This window comes from Entamoeba invadens (genome assembly GCF_000330505.1).
Source record: "Entamoeba invadens IP1 unplaced genomic scaffold scaff_1105074725707, whole genome shotgun sequence".
NCBI classification, from domain to species: Eukaryota; Evosea; order Mastigamoebida; family Endamoebidae; genus Entamoeba; species Entamoeba invadens.
In genome coordinates this window covers 1-19,680 of record NW_004443506.1, presented here as the reverse complement: position 1 = coordinate 19,680, position 19,680 = coordinate 1, and the positions used below count along the sequence as shown (strand labels likewise).

At 26.6% G+C, this 19,680-nt stretch overlaps 4 protein-coding genes across 4 annotated transcripts; all 4 read right to left on the bottom strand.

The window, feature by feature from the left end:
- Positions 1 to 5,875: 5,875 nt before the first annotated feature.
- EIN_127830 (metal resistance protein ycf1, putative) lies at positions 5,876 to 6,601 on the bottom strand (the record flags this gene model as incomplete). The annotated part of the gene is made up of 1 exon (XM_004258276.1): positions 5,876 to 6,601. The coding sequence occupies one exon, from the start codon at positions 6,599 to 6,601 to the stop codon at positions 5,876 to 5,878; it is 726 nt and encodes a 241-aa protein (XP_004258324.1).
- Positions 6,602 to 6,769: 168 nt separating this feature from the next.
- Positions 6,770 to 7,831, bottom strand: EIN_127820 (multidrug resistance protein, putative; the record flags this gene model as incomplete). The annotated part of the gene is made up of 1 exon (XM_004258275.1): positions 6,770 to 7,831. The coding sequence occupies one exon, from the start codon at positions 7,829 to 7,831 to the stop codon at positions 6,770 to 6,772; it is 1,062 nt and encodes a 353-aa protein (XP_004258323.1).
- A 107-nt stretch (positions 7,832 to 7,938) lies between these two features.
- EIN_127810 (ABC transporter, putative) lies at positions 7,939 to 8,744 on the bottom strand (the record flags this gene model as incomplete). Its single annotated transcript, XM_004258274.1, has 2 exons — positions 7,939 to 8,436; positions 8,484 to 8,744. 2 exons carry the CDS (start codon positions 8,742 to 8,744, stop codon positions 7,939 to 7,941), a joined length of 759 nt encoding a protein of 252 aa, XP_004258322.1.
- Positions 8,745 to 10,042: 1,298 nt separating this feature from the next.
- On the bottom strand, positions 10,043 to 11,478 carry EIN_127800 (hypothetical protein; the record flags this gene model as incomplete). Its single annotated transcript, XM_004258273.1, has 2 exons — positions 10,043 to 10,070; positions 10,160 to 11,478. 2 exons carry the CDS (start codon positions 11,476 to 11,478, stop codon positions 10,043 to 10,045), a joined length of 1,347 nt encoding a protein of 448 aa, XP_004258321.1.
- Positions 11,479 to 19,680: the final 8,202 nt, after the last annotated feature.

Below are 19,680 nucleotides of genomic sequence, written 5' to 3'. Positions count from 1 at the left end.
ATTTTCATTTTGAGTTAAAATATTAGTAAGTTGTTATACCAAATATTAAAGTATAAAAAATAATACGACTTAATTTTTAGTAGTATTTCCAGTTCAATAAAATTACACAAAATATCTTGTGTAATTTGTATCTGTATTATTTATTTAATTTTAATTTGTTTATTGTTTATCATTTATAATACAATAATATTCCAATTTTTAATTTTAATAAGATGTGTGTAGTCAATTAATATAATAATTTTAATTTGTTAATTTATTATCCTATTATAATTGTTATTCATTTAAATTATCTTTTTCATATTAAGTTGTTTTCAATAATAATTATTTCGATTGAACAAAATATAGTATATATTAAACATGTGCATATAAGCTTTAAAATTCACTTAATTATAAGTTTAATATAAATATATATTTTGATTGGATTCCATAACAAAAAATAAAGATAAAACATTATATTATTTTTTAAACATTTTTTTGTTTTGGTGTTTATCATCATTAAAGTCAAATAGTTATATTTTTATTTAATAATAATTTTTATATTAAAAACTACACTTTTTTGTCAATCAATGGTGTTTTATATATGTATTTCATAACAATACATTAATATTATTAGAAAATAAAACATAATTATTTTTGAAGTAACACTTTTGATTATTATTATTATTTAAAAACTGCACACCTTTTTATATCTTATAACATTTATAACAATTTTTATTAAATAATAAATAAATATAAAGATATTAGAATTATATTTATAAACTTAAAAATTATCATGTTAACCGATGTTACTAACCATGAACATGTTGAGTCTATTGATACTTCACATAGAACACATTCAGAAACAAAAAATGAGACAAAACATTATTTCACAACAGTGGCACTTTTGAGAGGTGTTTGTTCTGTTATGATAATGTTATATCATTTCGGTGGACCGCATTACAAAGCCTTACGATATTTAGTCGGTCATAGTTACCTTGGAGTTGACTTCTTCTTTTTAGTCTCAGGATTTTTTACTTCTTATACCAACAAGAATTCAAGAGATAACGATTTCATTGAAAAAACATACAAGTTTTTCAGAATGATGTTGAACACCCTTATAAAACAAATTAGTAAATTATTGCCGTGTTTAAAAATTTCAAATAGTTGCAAAAACAACTAATTGAAACCTTTTTACAATGATGATATTGAGCTTACATCTATTATTAAAACAAATGTAACAACCCAAGATAATGTAATTAAAAATGATATAGAAGCTATTCAAACAGATAGTCAAAACCAATTAACGGATAACGAAGATGTAAATACAACTGAAATAAAAATTGAAACACCAACACCAAATTTGGATAACAACATGTTAATTCAAAATGATAATTTGGAAAACAATAGAAACAAACTAAAACATAAAAATATGATATTCAACCCATTTATGTTTCTTTTGCGTCGAGTTTTTCGGTTGTTCCCAATGCAAGTGTTTGGTACCATTCTTTGTATTCTTTCATTTACCCCATTTTACACAATGAATATAGGCAAAATAATTGTTTATATAATACTTAATATATTTGCGCTTCCTAATTGGGATATGGGATGGAGATTCAAACCAAATGGTGTCGCGTGGACTGTATTCTTTGAGTATCTATTTGTTGTATTCTATGCGTTTTTCTTGCGATACATACACATTGTTTTTGTAGTATTTGTTTATATGGTCTTCTTTTTACTGTTTGTTCTGAGCCAACTTCATGTTTTGGAGTTTCCTTTTTTGGCACAATGTAATTATTTTTAATATGGGGTTTTATTTTAGTGACAGTGGGTTTTTGTGGGAGTTACACGTGCGGGGTTTTCATGTGTCAATGGGATGGTCATTGAATTTCTTGTATCGAAATTTCAGAAATGGTGGATCAAAAAACATGGGAAAAGACCACAAATACCATTTGGTGTGTTAATATGTGTTTGTATTATTCTTGTAACATTCAAAGTGGATAATTACAAAATGAGTAGTTTACAAAATTCGATTTATTGTTTGGTGTGTGTCTGTATTTTGTATCCAGTTACATTATTCATTGCAACCAATTGTGAAATAAACAACGACTTTATGAAAAAAGTAGCACTCTTATGTGGTGAAGTATCGTACCCAGTTTTTATGTTACACGTTTCTTTTCAAATTGGGAAAAACTTTATCAAAATTATGAATATTTTTCGTGGTTTGCATACTTTCAAATCGCATTTGTAGCGTTCATGTTTTCATGTGGTGTTTTAAAATATTACGATGTGCCTGTGAGAAATTTACTTTCAAGAATATTATTCAAAAGAAAATCTAAAAATTGATTTTTACTTGTTTTTTATTATCAACACACTCTTGAATTATTTTGGTTTTTTTCATTGTAATTTTTTTAACAAAACTGTCCGATTAAACAAAATTATAATAATGTTTTTTGTAACAATGTGGCAGATATTACCTTGTCCTATAAATAAAAAATGAGCAATTTTTATTTATCATATTGAAAATAATCATTATTAAAATAACTTGACCAAAAATACAAATTAACAAATCAATGCAAATGAAATTTTTTATGTGTTGAAGTTCATTTTAAATCATTTAGAGTTCAACCTTTTGGAAAAAACAATCTTTTATTGTGTTTGAATAATTTAAACTATTATTATTTGTTCATTCTACATTTCTGACATAATGTATTAAAATAATTTTATATATGGATACATTATCTAGGATTATAGAGTGTTCATTAAATTGTGGCATTTCACATTGCACTAAATGTTTATCTTCATCGTTGTTTAACAAGTGTGATATTCCTTATGTGCCTAATAGAGGGAGATGTGTACTGTTGGGACAAACATCCACATTGTGCAGAATGTGACTCTCAGAGTGGACAGTGTATATTATGTGAACTTGGACAATACAATTTAGTTGATGAAAAATGCGTTGAGAATGAAATCAATAATGTGCTGATGACAAAAAGCGCACTCAATTGTATGGAAGATGAAATTGAAAATGTCGAAGGTAACTCTAGTGTAATAATTAACATCAATGAATACAATAAAAGTTCAACCGAAGCTGCGAATTGTTCATATTCTATTTAAAATTGTTACATTTGAATTTTACAGCACATGGGAAAAATAAAAGATTGGAATGTTTGTTGTGTAAAACTAGCTATGGCTTTGAATCTTTAGAACACAAGAAATGTGTCAAAACAACCAATTTAGTTGACTCCAATGGATATATTATTCATTGTAAAGAAGGATGTTTAAAATTGTACTAACTTTACTAATTGTTTATACTTATTGAGTATAAACAATTATTCTTGTATGTATGTTCGTTGTGTTTGAATGGATATTATCTGAAAGATGAAAAATGCCACTTACTCTCTGAGAGTAACTGCAATTCTTATATAATCACAAATATCACCGAATTGATATGTACAAGATGCAAAGAAGAGTATGTTTTACTGGAAACAAAATGTGTTGAAAATTAGAAGAATTTTGTAGTGAGGTTGATTCCTTTTCGTCACAATATCTGTAATACCGAATACACACTGAACAAAAATAAAAAGTGTGTTGCAATTGATAAAACAGAGTTTATAATTGCTTATACATTGAATTGTATAATTTACTCATCTCGGTATAATTGATTCCTAGACATTGGTTCTAATAGACATTGGTACTAACCTTGAGTGAAAATAATTTGAAACACTTTAGAAAAAAACTTCTTCCCAAAAGTGATTTTTTAAAATAGAACAACAATTTTATTTTAATTCATTATTAAATTTAATAACTTTTTCAGAATAAATTTTAAAATTAAAAAACTTAATATTTACATGCAAAATTATTCGTTGCGTTATTTTGAAAACAGAATTGAACCAAGAAAAAATCAAGTTGTGCATCCACTTTTATCGGTTGATAGAAAATGTTATGCTTTTAACAGAAAAGCAAAAGATGGTTGTGTTGTATATAAATGCAGTGGAGATGGTTGTAAAGTTCTTGTTATAATAACAGATAACAACACTTTTAAAATTGAAGGTTCTCATACTTGTTTAATAGATCACGAAGAGTTGTATCGTGCAAGATGTCGCAGAGAAATTATTAACAATGAGCTTGATTTAAATGTTACTCAAAACATAAGACAACTGATCAACAAAATAGTTTTGCTACCCGATTGTGACAAAGCATCTGAAAAAGATATTGAAGCATGTGTTAAATATGCAAGTCGTTTACAAGATAAAATTTTGGGAACTAATAAACATTCTTAACAAGAAACTACAATACCAGAGATTCTAAAAGTTACTAAAGAACCAAGATCTGAAACTAACATTGACAACTCGTTTTTGTATTTTGACTCTAATACCTTAGACACAACTATTCCAAGAATTTTAATTTTTACTTCTTCAAACCAAAGACACATAGCTTCGAACACAACAGAAATTTTTTCTGATGGTACATATAGAATTACTCCAAATGGTGTTAGTTGTATTTATACAATTCATGCATTGATCGAAGACTACGTTTTTCCGGTATGTTTCATATTGTTACCAAATGAAAAAACACAAACATTCATTTACTCTTTTACTAAAATTTACAATCTGTTTCCACAATTAAAAATTGCTCACACAGATTGCCAATTTGCTGCAATGAATGCATATAAAAATGTATTTAAATGTGATGTTAAAATATGATTGTTTCATATGAATCAAGCAGTTTACAGAATGACTGGTAAAGTTGGGTTGTCTGCATTATACCAAAAAGATCCAATATTGCATACATGGATACGCAGACTATTTTCACTTCCATTTCTACCAGAAAATGAGATAGAAAATACATTTAAAACGTGTTTTGAACAGATGGCATTATCATCACCATACGGAGTCGGAGAAAAAGTAAAATCACAATTTGAAGATTTGTTAATATACTTTCGACGTTTTTGGTTGGAAAAAGTTGGTTGTCAATTCTGGTGTCAGTTTAATGAAAATAACAGAACTAATAACTATTCAGAAGGATTTCATAGTGGAGTTGGATTCCTTGTAATTGTAGCACATCCTAAGTTGTTGGTTTTAATTGACATCCTCAGGAAAATTGAACATAAAACTAAAATGAAATGGAATGACATGATAACGGGTAATGTTATAAAACAATACAAAAAGAATGTCACTGATCTTCAACGTAAACTATTCATATCCATGAATAATTATACCAAAAAAAATATCAGTCGAATTTGACTTATTTGGATTCAATTTCTTTGTTATACATCAGTTACAATTTGAATGTCCAATCTGCGCGTGTTAATAATTCTTATAATTCGGTTTTGCGTGGAAAAATGAAAAAAGAAATTGAGAAAATTGTTGAAGAACAACAACATTGCATTTTTGATGAAGAAGGTTCACAAATAGATAATAATCAAGTTGTGCCATTAGACATGGAAACGGAAACGGAATTTACTTCATTAAATGTTTTAAATCAAACAACTTCTTCGTGTATTGCGGATTGTACTATAATTCAACCTCGAAATGAACAACCTTTATTCAATCTCAATTGTAAACTATCATACAAAGACGAAAATCAAGTGCCCAATTTACTTGAAATGGATATAATACATATAGATTGTGAAGAAGATAAACCCAAAAATGTTGTGACAGTAAAGAACATGAAAACAAAAATTAACATCGAAAAGAAGCCAAAGAAACCTGAAGCAGATAAAAAATGTGTGCATCGTAAAAAACCATACAACAGTTCATTATTTAAAAAATTGAAAACAGCAAAAGCAAAAAGTCAAAAATATTTTTTTTTGTTTTTTAAAAAAATCACTTTTGGGAAGAAGTTTTTTTCTAAAGTGTTTCAAATTATTTTCACTCAAGGTTAGTACCAATGTCTATTAGAACCAATGTCCAGATACCCTCTGCTCAGGCCAATTAGGACCAACACGACCTGTCACTGTCGGGTCATCTTCCGTTATCCCTCTCTCTGATGGCAAATCAAGGTAATCACAAACAGCAGCTACAGCAGTCGACACCATCTGGACTTCAATGCACGATTGTACAAATTGTGTTAAATTTTTGTTGTATTGGAACATATACATCACCATTAAGGCAATTAAAGACGGGGAAATACTTGCAATTTGAATTGCGCCGACTGTCACAATAGCACCCAGTGATAAACACCCAACTAACTCAACACGAACACCCAACCATCTTTGGCAGACATTATTGGCGTAGTAAATCTTCTGTTGTTTGTTCAATTTGTTGGACAGTATCGAAGTGAATCTCCTCTCGTTTTTCATCACTTTGATGGTGTCAAGTCCAAGCAAAGTCTCTTGGAAACTGTTGTACAATGGACTTCTATTTACAACATCGAGTCGAAGTAATTGTTTGGCATATTTCATATAGATCTTGAACACATAGAAGAACCAGAATTGACCAAGAGCCATCACTGGCAGCATCAAGGAGTTGACCATAACTGGAATGATAATTAGTACGACAAGCATTGTCACTGAAGCAATAAACTGAGCCAAAGACAAATTGATTTTATCATCCAAAGTAAACAAGTTCTCTGAGAATCTATTGAGAATACGACCAATTGGGGTTGTTTGGAAAAATGACATAGGTGAATTCAAAACATGGTTCAACGCATCAAAGTGGATTTTAATTGAAGCTTTCCCATTCAAAGCTCCTAAGAAAAAGAATCTGAAAATAAAGAGGAAAAGTACAACGGCAATGATTCCTCCATATATACCAACCAACTCGTATCCATTCAATGATTTTGTAAACTCTTATTGATCCTTTTTTGATGGATCTGTCCATAAGACCAACCAGAAGTTGGAAGCAAGCAACAAAAATGATGAAACGAAGAAGAAGAACACCACCATAGCAAAGTTGAACCATCCTCCATATTTTATATACGTCATCATCGTCTTTAAAATAGATGACGTATCACGGCTTTCTCCATGAATAAGTTGTGTGACTTTGATTCCATTTTTCATTTTACGTTTTAATATTCTCTTGCCATGTTCGTCCTGATGAGAAACGTTCGCTACATAATTTGAATACAAACGCAAGAATTCACTTCCTTGTTGAGCGTGCAACTCTTCGAAAGTACCTTGTTCGACAAATGTGTTGTTCTTCATCACATAGATGTAGTCACACTCGGGGAGGTATTGGAATGTCTGTGTGATCAAAACACGCGTCTTTTCTCGTAGAATGCTTTTGATGCAGTTGTTGAAGATGTTCTGCCCGACATTTGCATCGACTGCACTCAAACAGTCGTCAAGTAAGTAGATGTCTGCATTCTGATATGCCGCACGTGCGAGCGCAAGTCGCTGTTTCTGTCCACCAGAAAGATTTGATCCGCCAATCCCAACTTCCATTTGGTCTGCACCTGGGAAGTTTTCCAAATCGTTTCTCAACTCGCAAGCCGCAACAACCTTCTCGTAGACGTCGTTGTTGTGTTTCTTTCCAAAGACAACATTATCGTGTACAGTCAAGTTCTGTACCCATGCATTCTGTGCAACATACCCTATCTTCCCATTGTACAACGCCATACCATTTGTCTTGTGTAAGTTACCAAGCAATGACCGGAAGAACGCGGACTTACCACACCCAACTTCGCCAATGATTCCAATCAGTTGCCCCTTCTTCGCAGTGAAGTTGATGTCTGAGAGCGCAGTCGAGTCGTTGTCTTCCCATGTGTATGTTGCATGTTCAACTGCAATACTTGGCGCGTCAGGCGCTGCAGTCTCAACAGCAGCAATTACATTGTCTGCATCTCGGTCTTTTTGGTCTTCACCTTTCATCAAGAACTCTTGAATTCTTCTCAACGAAGTGACACCTTGCATCGTGTCGTTTAACAATTATTTCAAAAAAGTGCCAAAGTATCATTCTGATAGGACTGACTGAGTGTCAAAAATGCTTCTTCTGGTATAATAGCATCAGCCGACCCATGTTAGATAATAATCGGAATAAATAAGTAACAAAAAAAAACTGTTGTTGGAATTGCCCAGACTATGAAGTTCATGCAACTTCTAAAAGCAATGACCCACAAGATTCTTTTGACTTCTTTCTTTCTTGTGTCGTGTAACTGACCATGCAAGTGTCTTTCCCATACCATCACTTTCACTGTCTTAATCGCATTCAATACTTCTGTCATGAGCTTCACACGGGTATCTTTAATAATCATCAACTGCTTCATTTGGTTAACAGTGAGTTTGGCTATTACAATGTTTAAAAATACTGAAATTAACATCACTAAAAGTCCAGCGCATGCACTCCATTGAACCAAGTAAAAGAGCCATATCAACGACAAAATAACTTCCAAAGTACACGACCACAACGAATAAACTTGTGAGCACATATCATTCATATAGTTTGCATCAACATCATCATATTTAAGATCTGGCCATGTGGCGTCGTGGATTGCGATTTTGCATTCATCGCGAATATTCTTTCATACATTGCCATGACGAGTGTCGACCGCATTTTCTGACCAACAACAGTGGTAATATAAGTGAAATAATGTCCACACACAGAAGATGTAAGTGCAATAATCGCCACAAATAAACCAAACATCGCACCAGTCCATTTCTGATATTGCCATGACAACGACTCAGCAACTTGTTCGTTAGTCCATGAAGACTCTGAATTCTCGATGTCGTTCCATTTGGTACCAAAGTTAATCATTACGCTTTGTGCAAAAATTGGGATGAACAAAGTGACATCATAAATGAGTCTTGGAATTATTGCGATCAACATAGGTCTTGCATTCAATAGAAACATCACTCGCGACAATTTGGACTTTGGTTTCTGTATCGCCGTTTCCCAAGCAACTTCGAATTGTTTTGTTAAGAAATTAACTTTTTTCACGTCGAGTTCTTGTATATCGGACTCGTTGAGTGACGTTTGGGGTTGGTTTTGGACACCCCAAGAAGCATAAGAATCTGTGAGAAAGTAAATATTTTAATAAAGTGTTGATCTTCTGTTTGAAAGTCATTTGATTTACATTTCTCGAGTCTACTTCTTGGTTATTTCTAAGAAATATTATTCTGATAAAACCGACTGACGTCTTGAGTTAGTGCGTTGTAATGAATGGAAGACCCATAAAAAATTTAGCGTATTTATTATAACCAAAATATGTCTGCGTCAAAAGCTACTCCTTTTTGATGACCTTTTTGTACTACAAAGTGGTCAATTTGTCTTTCTCAAAGAGTAATTAAAAGGACAATAAGATTTGGACTGCACATTATCTACACAGTTATTTAAAAAGTCACATCTATTCTCTTAACAAATGGATTTGGTCGAGTGTATTTCAGTTCTGTGCTCATAAATATAAAAAGAATGAACATACATCCAATAGTGATTGTATGACTAGTCTTTTCACACCATAAACTTCTTTTAAATATAAGCTATTATATAGACAACATAAGTATCCATACAATCACCATTAAAAAAAATGAATGACTACAAACGAGTATAAGTTAGCCAATACAATTTATTTTAAAAAACAAATAACAAGGCAATTTAATATTTAAATCCTTAATTAAATTATAAGAACACAAATACACTTTTAATCACATTAAAATAATGACTAAACGTAATATCTTTATATTCAAAAGAAATATCAATCATATGTTTTTTTATTAAATTGTTTTAATTCACGGAAACATTTAAATAAATAAAAAATTAAGAAGTAAAATGATCATAAATTTAATTAAAAGAATATTAAAGTGTTATTTTTTAAGACATAGTCATTTAGACGTGTGTAAATTGTAGAATTGTGTTTCTAACAACATTTTATTATTTTTTATCGTTTACAATTTTCTAAAATATTTAAATTGTGAAAAGCTTCGGTATTGTAGAATTGAAAAAATACAAACATTGTAATAAAAATAATTACAAAACAACATTTTTAAATAAAAATAATGTTAAGTTATACTATATTACTTTTCTTCTATCATTTCAATTTTTTGATATTGTTATAAATATTCAAAACGAAGTTTTTTGTTTAAAAAAAGACAAAAAAAAACAATTTTAATAATAAAAATAATTGTATTCTATTTTTCGCTATCTAGTGAACTTTTTCTATCCATTCATACTTTTTAAAACACATTTTAAACTCATTATTTTGTAATTTTAAACACAATTTAAATTAAATACTTGTTTAGAGTAACTTTTTTCTGAGCAAGTTTCTTACAGGAACATCGAACAGTTTCCAGCACGAATAGCCAAACACCATCGGGACAAACACCATTACGATATATAAATAGATCCACATAGACAAACTGGCATCTTTTCCGTAGTTATTACCCCATACATTAAACATCCCCAGAATATATGAATGTGTAAGATACATTGAGTACGATATTTCTCCAAGGAAATTACCAATTCTTTGAACGAATTGTGAATGAATCTTGCTTCGAGTTGCTATTAACAAAATACACGGAAAAACGATAACAACAGAACACAAATCGAAAATGCTTCTTGCCCATTTATTTTGTATATAAGGGATGTTATATAAAACGGTGATTGACACCAAAGTAATAATAAACCCAAATTTGATTTCATGTTTCTTTGGTATCTTTTCTATAATAAGTCCTGTTGTAAATGAGAACAACAATCTTGAAAATGCAATATAACAATGACTAAAACTGAATGTCCATCCTTTGACTAGTTCTCCACCCAGTCCATTTATTAAACGAAACGTGTCTATATTAAAGGCAATATCAATTATAAAGTACAAAAAGAATACATTAAGAACACAGAGTGCAATAACATTTAAAAACCTAAAAACTGTTGTAAATAATAATGCTGCTATATATTCATATAACACAGTCCAAGCCGGCCCATTTAATGGATATGCAAAACCGTTAAAATTAATAACAGAAAAATTCTCTGGCATAGGAATAGTAAAACACCCCACGATAGTGAGACAAATTAGTTTGTATAAATTGAATTCATCTCCTTTTTCATTATTTAAATAAAAGAAAAATGCACCAAACAGAGTGCTCAATACTTGCATTGGTTGTAAACGGATAATTCTTTTCAAAAGAAATGAAAATGGTTCAAAATGCTTTGATGGATTAACAGTATATGACGTCATATATCCTGATAAAAGAAAGAAAAAATCAACTGCAAGGTATGCGTGGTTAAATTGTTTTTTTCTCCAAGTTGATGGGAGTGGACCATTCAAGTGGATAAACACAATGGCAACCGCAGATATACCTCTTAAAAACGAAACAGTAGTCAGAAAGGGTTTTGTGATAGGTTGAGTATTTTCATTTAAGTCTTGTTGTTGTTCTAATTGGTTTGGTGTGTTGGGTAGTGGTAATTTGGTGTCTGTGATATTGTTTTCTATCGAAGTTGAGTTAGACTGTTTGTTAACTCGTTCAGTTTTGTTTTGGAGCTCTATCTGTACGTTTTCAAAAACATTCTCTTTTTTGTTAATCACATCAGAATCAATAGTTGACATGGTTAATTTGATAAAGTTCATTTACACTCATCGGTACTATCGTTGTTTGTTTGTAAAATAACTCGACCAATAAATACAAAATATTTATTTATTTTTAAATAAAAAACATTATTTTGAGTGTTTAGAATTGTTTCCCAATTAATTGTTAGTCAAAAATGGACAGAAAACAGATTGTGAAACGATGTACTCATTAGAGTTAAAAGAAAATTATAGCAAAAGCCATATAATCATTATAATCTTTTTAATGTTAAAGAACAAACCAATTAAAATATAATGTAAACATTTCTAATTTAATTTTTGTGGCAATAAATAGAGCGAACTTAAAAATTGTTGTTTGGCAATAATATAAAATAGTTAATAAAATTTAAATAGATCTTAACAATTTACAGGTTATTATGACACAAATAAAAATTAGTAAATGTTGATTTTCTTTTAAAGTTGTACATTTTATGAAATATTAGATATAATAATATGAAAAAGAGCAGTGAACAACATTGTAGTTATTGAATAGTTAAACGCTGACTCTATTTGAATTGTTATTTTTCATATTTAAATAATAAATAAAAACATTTCATTGTATTTGTTGATATTTATTTTTTATTCAACAAGTTTAATAAAAAAATAAAAAAACAAGTTATCTAATAATCAGAAAATCTCAAATCAATTAAATAATTTCCATATTAAGAGTTTATTAAATGTGCATAAATAAATATTAACCACATTAATAATATATTTAAAATATAAATAGTATCATACTAGGAGTTATATATAATATTGTACATAATTTAAATATAAACATTATTTATGTATTTTTTGAAAAAAAATACCATTATCATTTTTATTAGTTATTTATTAACAAAAAATATTATAAAAATATATAATAATTATCAAATAATAATAATTTTTAACCAAAAAATAAATTTTGATAAATTTTAACGCAGTTAACATATTAACCAGAAATAATTATAGTACAGATAGAGGAAAAACCGGGGACCAGACTAATTTTAGCTATCGAATATTAAGCGGATTTTATACAATAAAACGGGCGAATATATAAATAAATGTGTAATTTTCTTATTATTTGGTCTTGAAAACGGTTATTTTTCGGGATGAAAAATGAATGTGTAACCAATAAACAAACTACAGTATAACCTCCCAAGAGCGGGAGTATGTAACAATTATGTACTCTTGAGAGTGGTCATTATTAGCCAGTTAAACCTTAAAACCCGCTCGATAGAGAATTTTATTATTAGTTTTAGTCTAAAAATGCCTACTCTCAAGAGAACCTGCTCTTCATACGTCTCAAAAAACCTTCGTTTTTGACAATGAAAAATTAATGGTAATCATTTTTTTAAAAAAAATTACTGATGTACAGATGTGGTACTAAGGTTTCGACCAGGACCATGGTTTCGACTAATATTTAATAATTTTTATACCATTGTAAAAACCAAATAATTAAAGTTATATTTGGACAGGGTATTTCAAATTACTAAGGATGTGCCAAATATTTTTAGGCCACAAAATCGGGTCGCAACTCTTAAAAATAGAGCATTTTATAAATAAACAGACAAATTTTATTTTTTTTCTGAACAAATAAATTGTTAAATATCATTCAATTAATTAACAGATCAGTTCCAAAATTAAAACATGTTAAAAATACGACATCTAGATTATTTTTAGAAATACGAACTGGAATGAAACAATTTTAAATTATTACACAAAAACTTTTTTCGATCAAAACGAATAACTTCAAAACAACACAAATAACCTCTTACAACACAGAAATCATTTCTGACTTCTCTCAATTTTTCAGAAATACATTCTTAGATCCACTTTATCTTACAATTGAATATTTTAATTGATTGTTTTCGATGTTTTTAAACAAATTTATCTTTTGTAATTTGCGAATTAATATTTGAACTGACAAACTTTTTGAATATAAATTTCATATTTCATAATACATCACAAAAATACCAATAAGGATAATTAAAAAGCAACTTGTCAAGTACATAATAATTTTAAGAAAGAAAACAAATTGGATAATATTTTGTATATGAGTGGATAAAGATGTTTTTATTTTGGGAGATAATTTAATTCAATTTAGTTTGAATTTTTTTAGACATTTCATTGTTATTATAAAATTACTGATAATGTTGTGATAAGAGTGTGACAGTATTGTTCAATAATGTATATGGTCAAATGGCGAAGTTGTGTGTATGACCATTTATACAATCATCATTTGCAATCAACTATTTGTTGTTTACCCTTTATTCCTTTTTGGAATATGAAATTAAAGTGAAGGTGACTTAAATAGTCACTTATGACACAAATTGATGTTTATGAGAACGAAACACAGAAACTTTTGCTTATAGGTTTTTGATTTTTTTAAAGCAGTTATTTTATGGATGAAAAGATAGGAATTCAAATAAAAACAAGAAAAAATAATAATGTAAATATGTTTAATTTATTCAACTGGACTAATATATTTTTATGTTTCGTATTATATATATCATAAATAATTCGGTCTTTTCAAAATTATAGGAAAAAATCAATACATTTGAATATGTAATTTATGTGTGCTCTAATTCTGATAAAAATTTTATACTTTCTCTTGTGTAAAGTTGTTTTTAAAAACAAAAACAATTATTTCATAATATTTTGGCATATAAAAACACAATAAACATATTAAAGTTTACAAAACATATCAACTGTTGTTGAATAAAATAAATTAATTATATTGATTATTTATCACACAAAAATATAAATGCTGTATTACATCAACAAAGGCAATAAATGAAAGAACAATCATTATCACAATTTGATCAATGTTTGTCGTTGAGAGATACAATTTAATCATTGAATATTCAAAACATAAATATTAACAAGGAATAAGTAAGTGTACATATAAAAATTATAATGTGTATATGATTTTTAAAAAACTTTTTCAATTAAGTAGTAATAGATCAAAAAAGAAATCAAAGTATAATTTATTTATAAATTATCATTATACAATTTGAAACTTGATATTTTGAAATTTAGGTTTGTTCAAATATGTATCAATATAGTGTTCTGTTGGTTAAAAAAATAGTTATAAATTATGATTAACAAATAAAAACAATAGTATTCTGTTATTTGTAATTTTGTTATTAACCGTTTTAAACTTTTTCAAAAACATTGACAATAACAATTTAATTATGTGTATTTGATTTGTCAAATTTGATTTTATCGCAACAATTTTTCAAAAAGACCCCATTAAACTTTCAATACTTGTTGATTATTATTTATTGATCTATTAAAAAAATAATAAAGACGTTCTTAATATGTTTCATATTTAAAAAACCACATCCGACTCAGATAAAAAATAAATATTGTGTTAAAATTAAATTATATTTAATTATAGAGTAAAAATACAAATTCAGTTGGTTATTTGTAGGACCATACACAAATTTAAGTAACACCCCTTTATTATATTTATACAATTTAAAATTGGTATTGATAATAAACAGGTTTATTCAAAAATATAACTGTTTAATGAAATTAAATAACCACACAACTTATCAAAAAAAATGTTATATAATCATAAGTGAAGAAATAATGTTTATTATTATTATATATTAATAAACGAAAGAATAAAATCAATGTATAGTCAAAGACGTCTAATTGTTGTGAATATAAATGTTGAACTTATTACTTGTCGCACAACTGGCTTATCATTTGAGTGTACGACAATTAAATATTTTGTTCTTTAACATGTAACTTTTGTTGAATTAAAATCAATTTTAATAAAAATAAATTTCAATATTAAAAAGAATTTTCTACAAAATTCACTCATTTACGACAAATAAATATGTTTTTTTGCTGGATTCACAACAAATAGACGTTTTTGACTATAAAATAACGTTTAACATTTTTCTTTGAGAATTAACAATAATTAATCTTTCTATCCCTCAAAATTTATTAAAACTTTATTGTATGTAAATTCAAAATTCAAAAAAAACGATTAAAAATATATTTTTACTAAAGTTTTGGGGTGCTCGAATTTAATTTATTAAAAATTAAATGCAATTATTAAATAAAAGGTAAGATTGATCATTAGTTTTAATTAAATGAAATACTTAATACAATCAGTAATATATTGTTAAATATAACAAGTAGATTGTAATAAACATCTGTAAGCTAAAATAAACCAAATGTAATTTTCAAATACAAATAGAATTATAATATTTTTTTAATATTAAAAAACTGTTATGTTCAAATAAATTACATCATTCAAACTACACCAATATATTCTGATTTTCAAATCCTAAACTTTACTTTATTGTGAAATTTTAAACAATTAAATTGATATTATGTATAAAATTATTTAATTATTTATAACAACTTAGATAATTAAACAAACATGATATTTTTATTTTGTTTGATCATTTAAAAATTTACACCAAACATTATTTCTTATTAAACAAAAAAATATAAAAAACTGTAATAAATTTGATTATGTATAAATATTGTTGCTATATTTTGTCAAACACATTAGATGATTTTCTAGATAGATCAACTTATTATATTTAGTATTTAAAGAATTAGATTCAATCAATACAAAAATAGACAGTTGATTAACTATCATAGGCCAATTTTAAAATTAGTTGAGCTTGTTATTAATATAGCTTTTGAACATTTTCTAATAACTCTAATAATAAAATATCTCTAATATGTGTATTTTACAAATTATGTTTTAATCAAAGATACAAATATTTTATAATATTTTTTATTTGTCTTATTTTGAAAAACAATCATTTGTATATATTCAAGTTATTAACTAGTGACAAAATACTTTAATTGTAATATGTAAATTAAATGTTGTATTTTATTACACATATCATAAAACGTTTAAACATCTTAAGGGTTTCTTGAGGATAAGGTGTATCCTCAGGATTAAAGCTATCCTTATTAAAAAATATTTTTCTGAGGATACAAAAATAAAATCCATAAGGTTCAGTTCCCCATAGGGCCCACTTTCATAACTCAAGTTATAATTTTCACTTAATATTTCGAGTCAAAGTTCGAATTTTAAACAATGGTAATAATTAGTCATAAATGCCATAAAATTAAATACAATCAAAAAAATCGCCACAATAATCAATAAACAAAAACAATAATTATATCTCGCCAACTTGAGACGGGAAATAACAAATTGTGTATTCAACTTGTTCATATTATGATTATATACTTATTGAAATTATTTCCGAATCCGTCTTTATAACAAAACGATTGAAATTTACGTTTAAATTGATAATTGTTTTTTTTACCAAAATGAAAATTGAAAAAGTCGAAAATACTGATTTTCAAAAATGTGATTTTAAAATAACAAATTTATTAATAATTTTGTAATTTATGCAATTATTCAAATTTATTATAATAACAAAGTTAATCATATTGTGTATATTTTAATATGATTGTTTCATTTTGATATTAACTTGTGTTTTAAACAGATTTACAGTTCTGAGGATGGCAATTATTTTCTGAGGATGATAGAAATAGAAAGTTTACACTTTTACATCTGTCTGAAATGTATATTGAGTAAGTTACTATTTTTGAATATGGGAACACGTCATTTCACTTCTTAGATGTTTAAATCTGTGTTGACAATGTTTGTTTGTTACACGACTTACCATCCTCAGAGATATTTATAGCACTGCCACTTCTGATTTAAAAATCTATAAATAAAATTATGAAAGAATTTTTATAAAGTGAGTTTTGTTAATTGATTATATCAAAAATCGTCAAAACACAACAAAAAGTTAAATAATATATAAAATTGATTAATAAATTGAAGATACATTTATTACAATTAATATTGTATTATAAATAATAATATAAACATATATTTCTTGTGTATATATGTTTTGAAAAATAAATAAAACCGTTTAAAACAAAAATGATTTTATTTTACAAATTTGTTTATTTTTCAATCTTTGTTTCATCGTTATCAAAACCTCTCGTTTTGAATTTGCGCAAATACATAAATTGTCATCGCATAGAGTATACATTATAAATATGTTATTTGCTATCAATTTTTATTGTTTGAAATATCATGAATTGATTTATAATAAATTGTATTTTTTGTAAAAAATTAAAAATTAGTTTGATTAATTTGTTTTGTGATTTTGATTAAAAATCGACTTTTTTGATAATTTAAATGTCTGTCAAATGTTTTCATTTAAACCAAGGTTAGTCAAGTGGTAAATCAGAAAATAGAAATAGATTATTTTTTGTAAAAATCAACTGAAAAAATCATCTTTCAAAAAATCCATAAATAGCATTTTTAAAGAAAATCACTTGTTTCAAAATATACCTTTTTGATCTTAGGCAAAAAAATCCAAATTGAAAAAAATTATGTTTAAGATATTTACCATCCTCAGAAAAATTAACAATCCTTATGAATCCCTTTAATATATAAAATATCGTCTCAAAATTAAATACCAGTGATAAATTTTAAATGTTAAAACAGAACATAAACAATTTTCATTAAATAATATAAAGATTTTTCAAATATAGCTCTTTTGTTTATTGTGTGTTATTCAAATAACGTTTTAAGAACAATATTCTGAAAAATTATGTTATTATCTTTTAATTGTGTTTATATGTTTTTTTCAATAATATTATTTATCCAATTAATGATTTGAGTTAAATTGTTATCTAATTCTACTCAACAAAAATAATTCTCTGTTTATTGTCAATATTGTTTTAACTGTATGTTTTAAAAATGATTAAAAACACAATCAATTAATAAATAAAATGTATATAATTAAAAAGCAATTTTTAAAATCAATTAAAAAACAAATATTTATGTTTTTTGTCATTTTTGTTTAAAGTCTTCGTTTCTAAATTTTATAAAAATATTATTACACATAACGGTTATTATTATATATGATACAATATACTGAACATAAATAAATATATTGTTTTCAACTCAAAAAAGTGTCTGTTTTAATGATCTAAATTAATTATGTGGTATTTTATGTTCTGGTCTTAAATTACTTGTTTACACATGAAAATATGAAAAGTTTTGATATTTAATCATCCAATCTTAAAATTGAAGATTGATGATAAAATCAATTGTTTAATTTGTTGTTGGAATAAAATTATAATGATTATTTTTTGAATGATTTATAACTATCTTTAGGAAATGTATATATATGTTTTACATATTGATAATTATGAAAGTGTTAATATTAAATCACTTGATAAACACAAATGTGATGTTAATAGATTATAAATATTTAATGTGTAATCATTTTTTAAATAACATGTCACAACATTTTATAAATTAAAGACCAACAGAAAAAAGTCGTACAGCAAGAAAATTGTCTTACACTTGTGATTTTAGTATCAAACAAACTAAAAAATCTGTATTGTTTTTTCACTTATAGAATTTGACTAAACAATCAGGAAAAAAATGGGTTTTGAAAAAATAATAACCCGACTTTATAAAGAAAAATAATATAAAACAACTTGTACGACTATTTTCTGATGTGCTACAATTTTGTGGTGCTCTTTATTATGAAACTTTTATACATGAATACTCGTTTTCAAATGTATTTGGATTTAAATAATAGTAATGAATTCGTTTAAACAATTATTGTTAATAATTTGTGTTATTTAATGAGTTTTTAATTAAAAAAAGTGTGGTAATAATCAAAACAAAGTATATCAAATGTTGGTATTTTTTAATATTTTTATATGACAAAGTTTCGAAAAGGACCTAATTCTACAATTCATCATATGTACATTTGTTTCTGTATCAACGAATAATGATTAACAATTAAATCAATATTTTTTATGTAAAATAGTTGCTAATTCAATATGATTACAAAAATATATTTTGAATTATTTCTGTATTTGAATGAAAATATCTTTGTTTGTAACTTATAATAATAATCAACATCATATTATCCAATAAATAGAAGACAAACTTTAATTAAAGAGACAATTTGAATAAAGTTTGTCAAATATGTACATGTTCTTAAACTGAAAAGAAAATACTTTATTTAAAAAACACAAAACAATTGTTACCATTAAAAACAGAGTATAAAATTTGTTGTTTTATAATGTTAATTGTCTGTAATAAACATCACGATATTTGATAATACATATTAGTGTTGAATTGATTATTGATCACAAATAACGATGTTTGTTTTTTGGTATGATATCATTTTAGGAGTT